The following is a 17,486-nucleotide window of genomic DNA, read 5'->3' as shown; positions in this document are numbered from 1 at the left end:
AACTTAGTGAGGGCCTCAAGAGCATAAAAAAGGACCAGTCAGAAATGATGGATGCACAGTCAGAAATGAAGGAGGCATTAACTGAAATAAAGAATAATTTACACAGATTCAGTAGTAGAGTACATAAATACAAGAAGCAAACCATCGATTTTTTGCAGAACAGCAAAAAGAAAAAAGAATCCAATACAATGAGGAGAGTGTAAGGAGCCTCTGGGACAACTTCAAGCGTGCCAACATTCACATCTTGAGGGTGCCAGAAGGAGAGGAGAGAGAACAAGAAATTGAAAACCTGTTTGAAACAATAATGGCAGAAAACTTTCCTAACTTGGTGAAAGAAAGGGAAATACAAGTTGAGGAAGCACAGAGAGTCCCAAACAAGATGAACCCCAAGAGGCCCACACCAAGACACATCATCATCAAAATGCAAAAGGTTCAAGACAATTTTTTTTTTTTTAATCCTCACCCGAGGGTATTTTTCCATTTTTTGTACAGATAGAATGGGAGGGAGAGAGAGAGAGAAACATCGATGTGAAGGGACACATCGAGTGGCTGCCACCCGCACGACCAACCAGGGCCGGGGACAAACTGCAACCGAAGTACATGCCCTTAGCGGGAACCGAACCCGGGTCTCTCCGGACCGCAGGCCGACACTCTAACCGCTGAGCCAAACTGGCCAGGGCTCAAGACAGAATTTTAAAAGCAGCAAGAGAAAAGCAGTTAGTTACCTACAAGGGAGTTCCCATAAGGCTGTCAGTTGATTTCTCAAACTTTGCAGGCCAGAAGGGAGTGGTGAGAAATATTCAGAGTGATGAAAAGCAAGAACCTACAACCAAGATTACTCTATCCTGCAAAGCTGTCATTTAGAATCGATGGCCATATAAAGAGTTTCCCAGACAAGAAAAAGTTAAAGGAGTTCATCGCCACCAAACTGTTATTATATGAAATGATGAAGGGTCATTTTGTAGAAAAAGATAAAATATATGAACAAACAAAATGGCAATGAATACATATCTGTCAACAATGGAATCTACAAACAAAATGAACAGGTAGAACAGAAACATTCTCATAGATACAGAGAACATTTTGTTGGTTGCCAGATGGGAGGGGGATTGGGGGAATGGGTGAAAAAGGTGAAGGGATTAAGAAGTACAAATTCATTGCTAGACTGACAAACCTCAAAGGAAAAGGGGTTGGGGGGTGGGAAGAAATAAACCAAAGAACTTATATGCATAACCAGTGGACACAGACATAGTGTGCAAAAAGGCGGGAGGGGGGCGGGAGGGGGGAGGAGGGGGTCAATGGGGGAAAAATGAGGAACATCTGTAATACATTCAACAATAAAAATTTAAAAAAGAAAAGAAAAAAAAATAATTCCGTAATATGCTTTTTTTGTGTGAATATAGTTTTTTTTTTTTTTTTTTTAAGAATAGTTTATTGAATTTTAGAGAGAAAGGAAGGGAGAAGGAGAATGAGAGACAAACCTTGATGTAAGAGCAGAACATCAATTGGCAGCCTCCTGCATGCCCCCTACCGGGGATCAAACCTGCAACCCAGGCATGTGCCCTGACTGGCAAACTTTTGGTGCATGGAACGACGCTCAACTGAGCCACACCAGCTGGGAGTATTTTGAAAATTTTAAAAGCCAAAGAATAAGTGACCATGAACACTAATGTGCGCTTTACTTAAATTTATAATTGTTTTTTTTTTTTTTTTTTTATCCTCACCCGAGGACATTTTTTCTTTCTTTTTTTTTTTTGTTGTTGTTGTTGTTCAGATAGAGTGGGAGGGAGGAAGGGAGAGAGGGAGAGAAGGGAGAGAGAACATCAATGTGAAAGGGACACATCGAGTGGCTGCCTTCTGCATGACCTCAACCAGGGACCGCAGATGAATCGCAACCGAGGTACGTGCCCTTGACTGGAATTGAACCCGTGACTCATTGGTCTGCGGGCTGTTGCTCTACCGCTAGGCCAAACCGGCCATGGCGTGAGCCCCTTCTTGAAGACTGCTACCCTAGGCTACATTTTATCTCCGTAAAGCCAGTTTGTTCTAGCAAGCTTTCCAGCCATTAGCCTCTCTAAGTTGAGAATTTTCTTCTTTATATCTTTGACCACAGTAGCTGTGTGTTGCCCACACTGTGGTCTTCCTGCAAACTGATTTGTGACTTAGGTTTGGATTAGAAGTGTTGCTCCTGTTGCAGCTTAGTGACTGCTGATTCTCTGTTTCCCATTTCAGTGGCGGGACCACTGGATGCAGTGTGTATACTTTCTGCCACAAGAGGAGCCCGTTGTCCAGGGCTCAGCTCTCTGCCTGGTGGCCTACCATGATGACTACTGTGTGTGGTACAGCCTTCAGAGGACCAGGTATGCCCTGAGTCTCATGGGGTGGGCACTGGGCCTGTGACACTGCACATTTATGTAAATTCCCCTTTTATAGATATTTATGTGTCTGTGTTGGGGAATTACAGAAGTATGAGTGGGCACATTTATATCTGAACAGAATAAGGGCAGAAGTCTGTGACTGGATGTGTCAGCACCTGTTGCATGTACTCAGAAGAGGCTGCCTCCATTGTGGGGCCCACATCTGGGACAGACGTATATGAGAGTCTTGAATTTGAGGGCCCTCCAAGTTCTAATGCCCCTTGAGAGCCAATGCCTAGACTCATGCCCGGAAGAGGACTGTGGGTGTGTCCTCTGAGGCCCATCTTGATTTCTCTGAGGCATGTCCCTGTGCCATGTTTTCAAGCTCACTGATCTCTAGCAGGTCACACTCACCACTCTGTGTCTGTTCATTTGCTGGCCCAGTCCCAAAAAGAATGGGAGAGTCCACCCAGCACGCCCCGTGTGCGACTGCCAGGCTCACCTGCTCTGGAACCGGCCTCGGTTTGGAGAAATCAATGATCAGCACAGAACTGATCAATATGTCCAGGCCCTGAGGATGGTATGTGCCTATGCTCTTGGGTGCTTGTGGGCAAGAAGGAAATTGTCTGGTCTCACTTAGGATTTGTTGCTTTTGTTTTATATGCTTCCTGGTCTGAGTGACTTCAGTCAGCTCCTTCTGGGTGGGTGCTCAGGTAGAGCCTGGAGCCTGTTACTGGACTTCCTGGGGGCTTGTTCTCTGCTCACCTATGAGAGCCTTCAGCTAACAACTTTTCCTTGGCTCCTGCCTTTGTCCTCTTGGAACTTTGTCTTTGTGATAATAAGCAATTCCTGTGGGTGATCCCAACCTATGCAGCCACCCCATCCTTCCTTTCATTGCCGTTTCCTTTCTGAAATTTTCTAAAATGTAATTCTGGCCATGCAACTTTCCTGCCTGAAAACCTTTGCTCCTTACTGCCTATAGCAGGGGCCTCTCAGCCTGGGGACCACACACCGGGTTTGAAGGGGGGGTCTCTTGGACCCCTTGGACTTGTATGCAGAAAAATATGTGTGTACATGCATGCATTTTGATGCAATGGGGATCCCTACCATCCTAAGTTTCTCTCAGATCTATGCCCCATAAAGGCATCCCTGCCTTTGTTGAGTCACTCTACAGGCCCACAGCTGTCTGTGTGCTGTCCAGACAGGAAAGAGGCCTGTCATCATGGACTGGGAAGTGGCCAGTGGAAAGTGGGGCAGGTCTTCAGGTGGGCCTTCTAGGACAGCTTAAGATGGGTCTTTCCTGATCATGGGGTCTGGGTGGGGAGAGGTGTATGAGGTAGAAGTATTGGTGGATGGGACTGGCTACCACCTGGGCCTGGGAAGCAAAAAGATCCACCTGGGCAGTGAGATCTGCCAGTTTGACAACAAGAATTTCTTGACATACTGTAAGAAACCTTGTGCTGAAGTTGCTTTTTCCCCACAGGTACTGAATCCAGACAGTGTTTGCCTGTGTGTCAGTGACGGCAGTCTGCTCTCCATGCTGGCCCATTACCTTGGGGCAGAGCAGGTACTAGACATGTGCCTTTCTGTCAGCTTCCTGAGCACATCTCTTGACTTAGGGTGCCGTGTAGTCTGGGTACACAGTTTTGTGACTAAAGCTCTTTGCAGGTGCAGCTACCATGTATGTAGTGTGCTTGGTTCAGAGTTAGGGGTTTATTGCCTTCGTGTGCAGCAGGAGTCAGGCTGTAGCATTGACCTATACCTTCAGCTCTGCTGTCTGAGCCGCCGCCTTGCTCTAGGGTCAGTGCAGACATGGATGCTGTGCCAGTGGGTAATGAGCACAGGTGGAGGTGGTTAGGTGGTGCCCTCTACCTTGATATGATCTTGTCACATTTAAATTTTTAATTTTTTCTCTGTTAAGTGAATCTCCTACACTGATAGCATTGTATTCTCTCTAGGTACTTACAATAGAGAGTTCAGAAGCTTCTCATAGACTGATGAAAAAGGTAAGTGATAATTGTCACAGAAATAATGAAAGTACCTGTGGTGTCTGCCTTCCTGCGTCTGGCACTTGATGCTGTGAAGTAGTGTGGGTACCAAGGGAACTGGGAGAAGTAGCAGCAGTGAGAGCTCTGTTGCTCCTATCTGGCCTGGAAGTCTTCTAGGGCTGTCATTGATTAGAAACAGATGTGTAGACTTTGTTTTGGTTTTTGGCTGAAAAAGTCTAAGCTTTTCTTCTCAATTCACATGAAACTAAAAACATTAAATTCTTTCTATGATTTGTTTCTGGGACACCAGTGCCCAGGGAGTCATTGCTCACGGGCTGGCCTGTTTGGTTCTGTGATGATACTTTTCCTCCTGGCCAGTGATAGGTTTTGCTTTCCTCTATAATGGACAACCCACCTCCACCCAAACTGCAAGCCTAATGCTAAATCCTATTGATGTGCCAGTGAGAGAAGCTTCTTTTTCTGTTACATTTTGCTAGTGATCTCATCCCTGGTATATAGGATGCCCTTGGAGGGGAGAATTTCCACAAAGCAGATAAAAGTGGTACTCTGGAACTACTTGGCCAGAAAGCTGCAGACAGATAAAGCAACTTGGAGATGTATTTTTCTGGACAAAAATAATACTTTTATGTTTTATCTCTAAGATCTTCAAAGCTAACCACTTGGAAGATAAAATTAATGTAATAGTGAAACGGCCTGAATTATTAACATCTACAGACTTGGAAGGTAAAAAGGTAAGTAGTGAGAGTTCCCACTGGGTGGCACAGCTCTGGATGGCTCGAGCTCCCTGCTTTCTCCTCTGACATCATGGAGGGTCCCATGTGGAACTCACCAGCTAAGAACTGGCCACTGGCCCTGGCCAGTTTGGCTCAGCAGTTGGAGCATCGGCCTGCAGACCAGAGAGTCCTAGGTTCAATTCCCGCTAGGGGCACGTACCAAAAAAAAAAAAAAAAAAAAGAACTGGCCACTGTCGGGTGTGATGCCCATTTGAGCAGACACTTGCACTACTCTGAACTCTGGCCAGTCTCTGCTCCTTCAAGTAAGGGCAGGCAGCTTCCCTTCATGACACTCCTGTGCTCTTCTCCTTCCTGTTCACTTCCTGCACAGTTGGACTTCAGGCCCCAGTACGTGCCCCCCACCTCTCAGTAACCCCTTAGTTACTAAACACAGTCTCTCTGCATGTTTCATCTCACCAGCCCTCTGGGCCCTTATAACCCATGGGCCTTCTCTCTCCTTAACATACTTCTTTTTAAGAGACTGCTTTTTCTAGGTTTTCTTCTTATCTTTCTGGCTCCTTCTTTTCAGTCCTTCATGGGTCTCTCTTCCTTCATTTGATCCTTCCCTAGGGATGTTTCTGTAGCTCCCTCCTTATCCATCCTCTCCTCTCCCTCTGTGACTTCTCCAGTAAGAACATTCTTCTATATGAGGGACAAAGCTAGGTCTGCAAATGTTGTGTGTTCCACTGCCAACCGGGTATCTTTCTGTACATGTCCCACAGGCCCTTCAAGCTGGAACCTGTCATCTTTCTTGCCAACTTTTTTTTTTCTTTATTGATTTTAGAGGGAGAGGGGGAGAGATTGAAACATCGATGAGAGAGAACATTGATTGGCCACCTCCTACATGCCCCCCACTGGGGATTTGGCCCACAACCTGGGCATGTGCCCTGACTGGGAATCAAACTGGCAACCTCTTGGTGCATGGACTGACGCTCAACCACTGAGCCACACTAGTTGGGCATTTCTTGCCAACTTTTTTTTTTTTAATCCTCACCCGAGGATATTTTTCTATTCATCTTCAGATAGAGTGGGAGGGAGGGAGGAAAGGAGAGAGAGAGAGAGAGACAGACAGACAGACAGACAGACAGACAGACATCGACGTGAGAGGGGCACATCAGTTGGTTGCTTCCCACACAACGAACCACAACCTAGGTACATGCCCTTGACCGGAATAGAACCTGAGACTCATTGGTCTGTGGGCCGATGCTCCAACCACTGAGTCAAACTGGCCAGAGCTCTTGCCAACTTTTTTGTTTTTTCGAGATGTAATCGACATACCATGACATTAACCCATTTCAAGTGTACAATTGAATGATTTTTTTTTTTTTTTTTTTTTTATCCTCACCCGAGGATATTTTTCCATTTTTTGTACAGATAGAGTGGGAGGGAGAGAGAGGAAGGGAGAGAGAGTGAGAAACATCGATGTGAAGGGACACATCGAGTGGCTGCCACCCGCACGACCAACCAGGGCTGGGGACAAACTGCAACCGAAGTACATGCCCTTAGCGGGAACCGAACCCGGGTCTCTCCAGACCGCAGGCCGACACTCTAACCGCTGAGCCAAACTGGCCAGGGCTGATTTTTTTTTTAGTAAATTTATTTTTAGTAAATTTATTAGACAACTGTCACGCAGTCTAGTTTTACAACATTTTCATCACCCGGCCCCTAGCCCCAGGCAACCACTGATCTGGTTTCTGTCTATGAATTTCTTTTCTTGACATTTTATATCAGTGGAATAATACAATATATGGTCTTCTGTGTTGGGCTTCTTTCACTGGGCATGTCAATGAGATTCATCCCTATTGTAGAATGTGTCAGTATTTTCTTCCTTTTTCATTCTGATTGGTATTCCATTGTATGCATATACCACAATTTGCATATTTGTTCACCTGTAGGAGATATTTGTTGATTTTTTATTTTATATTTTAGAGAGAGAAAGGGAGAGATAGAAACATCAATGCGTGAGAGATACATCGATTGGCTGCCTTCTGCATACCCCCTACTTGGGGATCAAGCCCTTAACCCAAGCACGTACCCTGACCTGTAGGGGATATTTGTTTTTTTTCCAGTTTTGGGCTATTTTAGTGCTGCTGTGAACATTGGTGTCTAAGTCTTTGTGAGGATACATGTTTTCAGTCTCTTAGGTAGCTACCTAGGTTTGGAATTGCTGGGTTGTAAGGTATTTTTAACCTTTAAGAAACTGCTAAACTTGTCCTAAGTGGCTATACCATTTGATCTCCCTAGTAATGCATGAGGGTTCCAGTTTGTCTGTCTGTATCTTTACCAGTGCTTGTTGTCTATTGTTTTTAGTATAACCATTTAATGGGTGTGTAGTGATGTCTCGTGGTTTTGATTTGTATTTGCCTAGGGACTAACAATGTTGAACACCTTTTCAAGTGCTCATTAGCTCTTCTATGTCTTATTTGGTGAAATATCTACTCAAGTGTTTTGCCCATTTCACCCCCATGCCTTTTTCTTTTTCTTTTTAAGAACAACTTTTTTGAAATATAATTCACATGCCATACAATTGACCCATTTATTTATTTATTGGAAAAATTTATTTCAAATGTTTTGGAATTACTGATTTGATTTCTTTTTTTTTCAATTTTTACTAGTTTACTTTTGTTACAGATGTTTCTCCTTTTTCCACCCTAGACACTGTCCTCCCCATCCCATCCCTTCACGTACCCCCCTCAGCATTGTTGCTATGTCCATTGGTTACACATACATGCGTATAAGTTCTTTGGTTTATCTCATCCATTCTCCTGCCCTCCTCCTCTGAGGTTTATCAGTCTGAACTGTACTTTTTTCTATGTCTCTGGGTCTGTTTTGTTCATCAGCTTATTTTGTTCATTATGTTCCACAAATAAGTGAGATCATGTGATATTTGTCTTTCTCTGATTGGCTTATTTTACTTAGCATAATGCTCTCCAGGTTCCTCCATGTTGTCTCAAAGGATAAGAGAGCTTTCTTTCTTATGGTTGCATAGTATTCCATTGTGTATATGTACCACAGTTTTTAATCCACTCATTTACTGATGGACACTTGGACGGTTTCCACATCTTAGCAATTGTAAATAGTGCTGCTATGAACATAGGGACACATATATTCTTTCAGATTGGTGTTTCAGGCTTCTTAGGATATATTTCTAGAAGTGGATCACTGGGTCAAATGGCAAATCGATTTTTAATTTTAATTTTTTATTTATTAATTTGTTTTTGTTATAGATGTTTCTCGAAACATTTTCCCCTATTCATACCCTCCTCCCCTTCCTTCCCACCCCATCCCCAATTTTTAATTTTTTGAGGAAACACCATATTGTTTTCCATAGTGGCTGCACCAGTCTGCATTCCCACCAGCAGTGTGCTAGAATCCCCTTTTCTGCATATCCTTGCCAGCACTTGTTTGATAATTTGTTGATGGCAGCCATTCTGGCAGATGTGAGGTGATAACCTCATAGTTGTTTTAATTTGCATCTCTCTGATGATTAGTGATGTTGAGCATTTTTTCATATATCTCTTGGCCATTTGTATGTCCTTTTTGGAGAGATGTCTATTTAGGTCCTCTGCCCATTTTTAAATTGGGTTCTTTGTCTTCCTTTTGTTGAATTGTATGAGCACTCTATATGTTTTGGAAATGAACCCTTTATCTGATGCATCATTGGTGATTATGGTCTCCCATATAGTGGGTTCCCTGTCCATTTTGATGATTGTTTCTTTTGCTGTGCAGAAGCTTTTTAGTTTGATGTAGTCCCATGTGTTTATTTTTTTCTTTGTTTTTCTTGCTTTAGGTGTTGTATCAGTAAAAATTCTGCTTCATATGATGTCTGAAATTTTGTTGCCTACCTTTTCTTCTAGGATTTTTATGGATTCACGAGTCACATTTAAGTCTTTTATTCGTTTTGAGTTTATTCTTGTGTATGGTATAAGTTGGTGTTCTAGTTTCATACATTTGACCCATTTAATTTTTTTTTTTATCCTCACCCCAGGACATTTTTTCCATTTATCTTCAGATAGAGCGGGAGGGAGAGAGGGAGAATGACAGAGAGATAAACATTGATGTGAGAGAGACACATCGACTGGTTGCCACCTATACTACCCCAACTGGAGCTGGGGACAAACCACAACCCAGGTACGTGCTCTTAGCAGGAACCGAACCGGGTCTCTCTGGTCTGCAGACGGACGCTCTAACCGCTGAACCAAACCAGCCAGGGCTCCAATTGACTCATTTATAATACACACTTCAGCCTGGCTGGTGTGGCTCAGCGGTTGAACATCGACCCATGCACCAAAAGGTCACTGGTTCGATTCCCGGTCAGGTCACATGCCCAGGTTGTGGGCCTGATCCCCAGTGCGGGACATGCAGGAGGTGGCCAACTGATGTTCTCTCTCATCAATGTTTCTATCTCTCTTTCCCTTCCTCTCTAAAATCAATAAAGAAAATATTAAAATACACACCTCAGTGATTTATTATATTCGTAAGTTTGTGCAACCTTCACCCCAGTCAATTTTAGAACATTTTTATCACCCAAATGAAGACTCTCTTTCCTGTTAGCAGTCACTTCCCATTTGCCACCAATCCTTCCAGCCCTAAGCAGCCACAAATGTACTTTTTTTTTTAACCTCATCCGAGGACAATTTTTTCATTTTTTGTTCAGATAGAGTGGGAGGGAGAGAGAGAAAGAGAGAGAGAGAGAGAGAGAGAGAGAGAGAGAGAGAGAGAGAGAGACCGACCTTGATGTGAAAGGAACACATCGAGGGGCTGCCACCCACACGACCAACCCGGGCCGGGGACAAACTGCAACTGAGGTATGTGCCCTTAGCGGGAACCGAACCCGGGTCTCTCTGGACTGCAGGCCAACTCTCTTACCGCTGAGCCAAACCGGCCAGGTCTGTACTTTTTGTCTGTATGAATTTGCCACTTCTGGACATTTCATGTAAATGGAATCGTGCTGTACATGGTCCCTTTGTGACCGGCTTATTTCAAGGTCATCCACATTGTAGCATAAATCAATACTTCATTTCTTTCTACTGCTGAGTAATAGTCCATTGTATGGTATGAGGAATACCACATTTTATTTATTTTAATTTAATTTAATTTTTTTAGAGAGAGTGGAAGGAGAGTGGAGGGAGATGAGAGAGAGAGAAACATCAGTGTGAAAGAGACACATTGATTGGTTGCCTCCTGCACATGCCCTTCCGTGCATCTGTGAAAGCTCATCACCCTCCACAAGGACAGTTCCCAGCCTCATCTGTTCCCTCTTCTGCTGTGCACTCCTGAGGGCAGGGTTTGTGTTTGTTTCTCATCTTTGTATCCTCAGGGGCAGGTGCAGACCTGGCATGCTTGTCTGTTGACTGAGTGAGTGAGTGAAGGAATGACCTATTACTTCCATGCACCTGTGAAACTTGTGACCTGTCCTAATGTCTTGGTTCTGCTGCTTGCTCTGTTTTCCAGGTCTCTCTCCTCCTGGGTGAGCCGTTCTTCACCACCAGCCTGTTGCCATGGCACAACCTTTACTTCTGGTATGTGCGCACTGCTTTGGACCAGCACCTGGGACCTGGTGCTGTGGTGATGCCCCAGGCTGCCTCGCTGCACGCTGTGGTCGTGGAGTTCAGGGTAAGCCACCCAGAGGTTTTTTTCAGAAGGGGAGGGAGTACCTTGTTTTCTTGCAAAGACCTTGGGTGTAGATGGAGTTCCTCGGGTTTTTGTGACTTGGCCTCTGCTTTTCTGTTTCAGCACACTGTGGGGTTGAATAGAAGAGGCCTGTCTTTTTTAAAATGCAGTGATTTGACGTATGAAATGTAATTGGTTATGTGTTATCATTGTACAATATGGCTTATCAGAATAATTAAAATATATAAATCAAGAGTTTCAGGAGACATGCTGTGTAACTTGCTCTGCTCTCATGAAGAGCCGAGGCTGCACTTGTTAAAAGCATTTTGAGATGGGAGAGTCATGTTCTTTATTCGAGAAAAAATTGAAAAGCTTTATTTTAATTTTCTCATCAGAGCAGAACCACAGTCACAGAGTCATTTTGGGAAAGACATTTTTATTAAAAGGATTTTAGAATGCTTTTAACCTGAAATATAGAGTGAACCTTATTTGTTATTTCTTTGATAAGAATGGCTTTGTCCATTGGTAGTGTAGTGGCTTGGTCACTTATTTTCTGGGTATTTCTTTTGTGTTATTTGTTTACCTGATGAGATTTCCACATGAATTCTGGTTTTCATGGCCAAAGAAGGATTATGGAGAATGACGCTTGTTTCTAGGCAAAAATCCAGGAGACAGAGGACACCAAGTTGACTGGTCTGAATGCTTCTGGTCCCTTCCCTCCCATTGTCCTCACCTTCTGTTTATAGGTACAGAGCCTCAAGAACTAGTTTATAGATTTCTTCCTAAAGACAAGGGTGTTTAGGATGGAAAAAGAGCAACAAACCACAGCCCAGTAGCTCTGGCCAGTTGTCTCCTCATAGTAGAGGACTTGGGGTCATGGGAGACTTGGCAGAGTCACAGAACTGTCCTCAATTTTTGGCATCTCTGAGTCTCTTCAACCTTGAGGTCTCTTCTAGGCATGTGAAAACAGCACAGTGTGTCTCAGTTTGGGGCTGGGGCCACCCCAGCTTGACCTCACTGACCTTTCTTGATCTTGTTGCCACACTTCCCTGTGGCCCTGTTGGGTGGGACACAAGGGTGCCCTGGTGGATGGGTGTCAATGAGGGTTGTGCCTTCCTCACAGGACCTGTGGCGGATCCGGAGCCCCTGTGGCAATTGTGAAGGCTTTGATGTACACATCATGGATGACATGATTAAGGTAGATGGGACCACAGCTCCAACAGCAGTGTCCCTCCCACCCACTCCAATCACCACAGGCCTCTAACAGGGATGTCTGACTCCTGTGGAGAGACATGGGTTGGACAGTGTGAACAGTGTGCAGAGAGTTTTTCTGTTGGGGGTAGAGAGGGCAGGTGTTTCTATTCTGCTTGATTCACCATGAGCATGAGTCTGAGAACCATTGTGTCTCAGGGTCTAGTACTAGGCAGTTCTTGGCCTGGGCTGTAACCCTGAATCTAAATCTCAGGCTGGGATCTGTCACCATGCCTCTGGGAGTGCTCCTGCCAATGTCAACAACTTGTTCTCTGTTGGGACAGCCTTTCTAGAAGGCATTTGGTAACCAGCCATTTTCTTTCTTTTTTTTAAATGATAGTGATAGTAGATGCTTTTTTTGAAATATGTTTTTATTGATTTTCGAGAGCGAGAGAAACATTGATGTGAGAAACAAACATTGATCGGCAGCCTCCTGCATGCCCTCCAGTGGCAATCGAGTCCGCAACCTGGGCATGTGCCCTGACCAGGAATCAAACTGGGACCTCTCAGCCCATGGGTCAACATTCAGTCCACTGAGCCACACTGGCTAGGCAATGAACCAGCCATTTTCATTTTGGAGACTCCAGTCCTGGGGAGGTGCTAGAGCATGGGAAGAGCTGTGGAAGGAGGGTCCTGCAGGGCTATTTGTACATCATTTGGGGACTGAGTCAGCTCCCAGTGTCTGCATCCCCCAGAATCCAGGGAATTCATAAAGTGCCATTGGATCTGCAAGGACTGAAGTAAAGAGTCAAGACTTGTCCATGTGAGAGGGCTGGGCAAGGAATGCTGTCTCATCTTATGCAGTAAGGAAATTCACACACACACACACACACACACACACGGAAAAGGGTGGAATAGTAGATAGCAGAATGTTGTGCGATTTGGAAGTGATTAATTTTTTTGTTCTTTTTCTTATCTTTGTGTTCACATATTTTTTTTCCCCTCACCCGAGGACATTTTTGCATTTATCTTCAGATAGAGTAAGAAGGAGAGAGGGAGGAAGAGAGAGAGAGAAACATCAACGTGAGAGGGACACATTGACTGGTTGCCACCCACACGACTCCAACCAGGGCCGGGGACAAACTGCCACCGAGGTACATGCCCTTAGCGGGAACCGAACCGAGGTCTCCCTGGACCACAGGCCGACGCTCTAACTGCAGAGCCAAACCGGCCAGAGCAAGGATATGCTTTTTATTGATTTTTAGAAAGAGAGGTAGTTGGGGGGGGGGGGGAGAAACGTCAATCGGTTGCCTCTTATACGTGCCTTGACCAGGGGTCAGACCTGCAACCTAGGTATGTGCCCTAACTGGGAATTGAATCCACAACCTTTTGGTGTATGGGATGATGCTCCAAACAACTGAGCCACCCAGCTAGGGCCATGTTCACATTTTTCTACAGTGATTGTGGATCGCTCATGTAAACTTTTTTTTTTTTAAGTAAATAAATCCAACGGATATTTTCAGTTTGCATCTTACCTGCCCTTCCACAGGTAACCACTGATTGTTCTGTGCTTCTAGAAATCTCCTTTGTGCTGCATCACCACACACTTTAATTCCCTCTGGCTACTCCTTAAGCACCGTCTTGGCCTCTCCCATTTTTTCCACCCCCTAAGGTGGCTTGTGTTCTAGGTCTCCCTCAGGCCCCTGTCCTTACTTTACTGTCCCCTGTCCCATCTCTGTTGTTGGCTAATGTTTGCATTTGTCCTGAGCTCAGACCAAATATCTAAGAGTGGTGGACTCCCCACTGAGATGTCCTCAGACACTCAGACCTTGATGCTTCCAAAATCCACGTGCTCTTTCCCCACCCCCAGCCTAGCTTCTTCAGGGCTCCCATCCTAGGCCTGCCACTACTTCATACCTGGGCCTGGGCATCTTCCTGGGAAAGTCCTCACCTTCATTTGCAGTTGGTCATCAGGTTTCTTAACCATCAAATCCAGTTTTCTTTCCCTGCTGCTGCTGCTCTGGTCTGGACCACTTCTCACGCCTGTGACCATGTAGCCTCCTGCCTCTCCTCTTCAATGCCCCCCTACACAGAGCTCAAGAAAAACCTGTAGCTTCTGAGTCTGGCCCTGTCCAACCCCTGTAGGAAAACCCTCTGAGGCTCCCTGCACACCTCCCCTTGCAGAATCACTGACTCCTGCTGCTGGATCCTCTCCCTGCTCAATTTTGTCTACTCTCCTTGCAGCCAACTCCTGTGTGATCTTAGGAGGCAGCCCAGAGGTCATCCCTCCAGGCAGCTTCCTAGCCCACCCCTGTTTCTGCATGAGGTCAATGTTCCTCAGGCACTGTGGTTGTCTCCTCATTGTCTCTACTCTGGGGTGATCTGTCAGCTGTAGTGCTCAGTAAGGGCCACTGAGTGGATGAGTGTCCAAGCACCAGGTGTTGTCATCAGTATAGACATTTGGTCCTCAAAGTAGCCCATGAGATGGGCAGTGTCATCCCATTTTAATAAAGGAGAAAGTGCCGGGCTAGTGTGGCTCAGTGGTTGAGCATCAACCCATGCACCAGGAGGTCGCCAGTTTGATTCCTGGTCAGGGCACATGCCCAGGGTGTGGGATGAATCCCCAGTGCGGGGCATGCAGGAGGCGGCCCATCAATGATCTCTCTCATCAATGTTTCTGTCTCTCTCTTCCTCTCTCTCTAAAACCAATTTTAAAAAGGAAAAAATAAATAAATAAAAAGGGAGAAAGTATGCCCAGCTGGTGTGATTCAGTGGATTGAGTGTCATCCCGTGGACTGAGAGGTCCCAATTCAATTCCCTGTCAGAGCACATGCCTGAGTTGTGGGTTTATCCCCAGTAGGTGGCGTGCAGGAGGCAACCGATTGATGATGTCCTCTCTCAATGATTTCTATCTCTCTCCCTTCTTCTCTCTCTAAAAAAATCAATAAAAACACATTTTTAAAAAATAAGGGAGAAAGTGAGGCTTAGAGAGGTGAAGTGACTTACGGGGATGGCTCATGAATGGCAGCAGGGAACAGAGAAGCCAGTGGTCTGTGAGGACCCACTGCCCCATGTTACTGGCAGTTACCCTGAGGGACCTAATGCATGGAGATGAGGAGCCACTGGCATAGACCCTGGAGACGGGGACATAAGCCCCTTGTCCCCTGGGCATCCTGGCCCTATCTCTGCAGAGCCCTGCATCTCCCTCTCTTCTCAGCATGCCCTGGACTTTAGGGAGAGCAAGGAGGCTGAACCCCACCCGCTGTGGGAATACCCATGCCGCAGCCTCTCTGAGCCCCAGCAGATCCTGACCTTTGATTTTCGGCAGCCAGTACCCCCACAGTCTGTCCGTGCTGAGGGCGCCATCGATCTGAAGAGGTGAGTGTTGGCTCCTGGGTAGGGGTCTTGAGGGAAGGAAATAGAGGACGCCTGCTTTCTGTCTAGTAGTTACTGCCCATGTGGCTAACCACCTATGTTGGCCACTTTCCCATGGGTATGATGGCCTTGCTTGTCTCAGCCTCGCCCTTCTTGGTCTAAAGTGGCCCTGAGTATATAGAGGGTCCCCACAGCCTCTGCGTATGTGTGGGTAGGAGGCAGAACCAGAGTAGGCTTTGCTCTTCCCTTCACATCTCAGGCTCTCTTTGAACTAAATAGCATGTTGGATCACAGCTGCAGAGAAATGTGAATTTAGTTGCTGTGGTTATCCATTGGACCATTTTTCTCCTGGGAATTAAAGCAAGTTAGGAATTGGTGAGGACGCTCGTTGTGAGGCATGGTTTGGCCTACCCAGCTCCAGCTTCCTTCATGAAGAGAAGCTGCTGCTTCCCAGAAGAAGAGCCCTTCTAACTGTGTGGAGGCTCTGAGCCCATATCCCTTTGGGGCTCCTCTGACAAAGGGAGGCAGGGCAGATACCCACCTGGGCTTGCCATCCAGGGTATCAGGGAGGGGTCTTCAGCATTTGGTGCTAAGGCTGTGCTCTGAGTCTTCTGGACCAAGCCTTTCTGAGGAGGCTGGTCCTGTCGCCAACCTGGCCCTTTGCCATAGTTATTTTGAGTACTTGGCCAGGCTTTGAGGAGTGAGTGGGAACTTTGGGTTGTAGCTCTTCTTGTTCGGCATTTTACTGAGTGGCCTTTAATCAGGTTGAGTGTTAGGAGCCTCCTGACTAGGCAGGGTGGAAGTGGGGAAGACAGTTTTCTGGAAAGCAGAGGGGAGCCATGTTCACCCATCTCTTGTGGTGCTGTTTCTGTTTGACCCAACATCCCACCTCTCACAGGCCTGGGAGGAGCCACGGGGCTGTCCTGTGGATGGAATACCACCTGACCCCAGACAGCACGATCAGCACTGGCCTCCTGAAGTCTGCAGAGGACAAGGTAGAGCTGTGCACATGGGCCCCAGAGCTGGCTGACCCTGAGAGTAGGTGCTGTTCTTAGGGGAGGCTGCACCCTCAGTGTGCTCTGGGTATTCATGGGACACATTTAGCCAGATAAAAACCCCTCAGGGGCCCTGGGTACCTGGCTCTGAGCAGCAGCTTCCCATTTTTGAGCTGCTTTCAAGGGAGGCTGGCCAGAAGAGGGCTTAGCTGCTGGCAGCTCTCACCACCTTCTGATTCTCCTCCTTCAGGAGGACTGTTGCTGGAACCCGCACTGCAAGCAGGCTGTGTACTTCTTCAGCACCATACTGGACCCCAGAGCACCTCCAGGAGGCCCGCAGTCAGTCAGCTACGCTGTGGAGTTCCAGCCCCACACTGGAGACATCACCATGGATTTCACTCTTAAATACCCTGGGTGATGGGTGCTGACCCTCACTTGTTAAGAAATAAAGTGGCCTGAGAGGCTCTGGGCTCTAAATGGAGTGGCTTTCTGGGAAGGAAGGTGAAAGTGCCTCTCCTTTCAGGACCCAGCTTGATCTCTCAGTGTTCAGATCTCTTCCCTTTATGTATTTTTGCTCCGCTCACTCCTCACTCCATTTGTGGCAGGCAGCACGGGCTGCTGGCTGTATTTGAAACCGAGGAGGGGCCAGAGAGGCCTCCCTGCAGTGGTTCTGATGTGCTTAGATAGCTCTAATCACTTCTCTGGGCCTCATGGTGCTGAGGTGGCTGGGCTAGCCATGGTAGTTGCCAGCTTATCCTGTGCACTGGGAATTTCTGCCTGTCTCTAGCTAAGAGGGGCTTCTAGGGGCAGGGACTCTGACTTGTAGTTGGGCCTTGGGCCTTAAAGCCCTTAGCAGGGCTGGGCTAAGGACTGGGTTCTGGCCCTTTCACTTGATGGGTAATGTCACTGAGCCACATTCTAAGGATCTGGCCTCAGTGTGCAGCACCAGCAGGTGACCAAGACCTGACAGTGGACACCAGGCTGCTGGAGACCATTTCAAAGCAGTTCCTGACGCAGATTCAGGAAACCAGCCACCAGGAGGAAGCCAGGAAGACACCTTTCCCGTGTGCCCCACTTCTTGCAGAAGGACCTCCCACCACCTCAGAACTTTGGGGCAGATGAGTATGCTGTTTCTCCCACTGCCCCCCTCAAAATAACCTTTTGCTGTTTACT

General features: G+C 46.5%; 1 protein-coding gene across 9 annotated transcripts in view; it reads left to right on the top strand.

The window, feature by feature from the left end:
* The window catches only part of PRMT7 (protein arginine methyltransferase 7), an 82,897-nt gene extending 66,047 nt beyond the window's left edge, over positions 1–16,850 (top strand). For 4 of the 9 annotated variants that reach the window (XM_036274518.1, XM_036274517.1, XM_036274516.1 and 1 more), the window contains 10 exons: positions 2,233–2,360; positions 2,802–2,937; positions 3,841–3,924; positions 4,316–4,363; positions 5,008–5,097; positions 10,594–10,755; positions 11,876–11,950; positions 15,161–15,321; positions 16,217–16,313; positions 16,564–16,830. In XM_036274518.1, the coding sequence (XP_036130411.1) occupies positions 2,233–2,360; positions 2,802–2,937; positions 3,841–3,924; positions 4,316–4,363; positions 5,008–5,097; positions 10,594–10,755; positions 11,876–11,950; positions 15,161–15,321; positions 16,217–16,313; positions 16,564–16,731 (1,149 nt within the window). In that variant the 3' untranslated portion in view covers positions 16,732–16,830. Of the gene's footprint in view, positions 1–2,232; positions 2,361–2,801; positions 2,938–3,840; positions 3,925–4,315; positions 4,364–5,007; positions 5,098–10,593; positions 10,756–11,408; positions 11,514–11,875; positions 11,951–15,160; positions 15,322–16,216; positions 16,314–16,563 lie in introns of those variants that run through there. The other 5 variants (XM_036274521.1, XM_036274520.1, XM_036274524.1 and 2 more) reach the window with 3 other exon arrangements.
* Positions 16,851–17,486: the final 636 nt, after the last annotated feature.

This window comes from Molossus molossus, unplaced genomic scaffold (assembly GCF_014108415.1).
Source record: "Molossus molossus isolate mMolMol1 unplaced genomic scaffold, mMolMol1.p scaffold_m16_p_21, whole genome shotgun sequence".
Lineage (NCBI taxonomy): Eukaryota > Metazoa > Chordata > Mammalia > Chiroptera > Molossidae > Molossus > Molossus molossus.
This window is presented reverse-complemented; position numbering and strand designations above follow the sequence as displayed.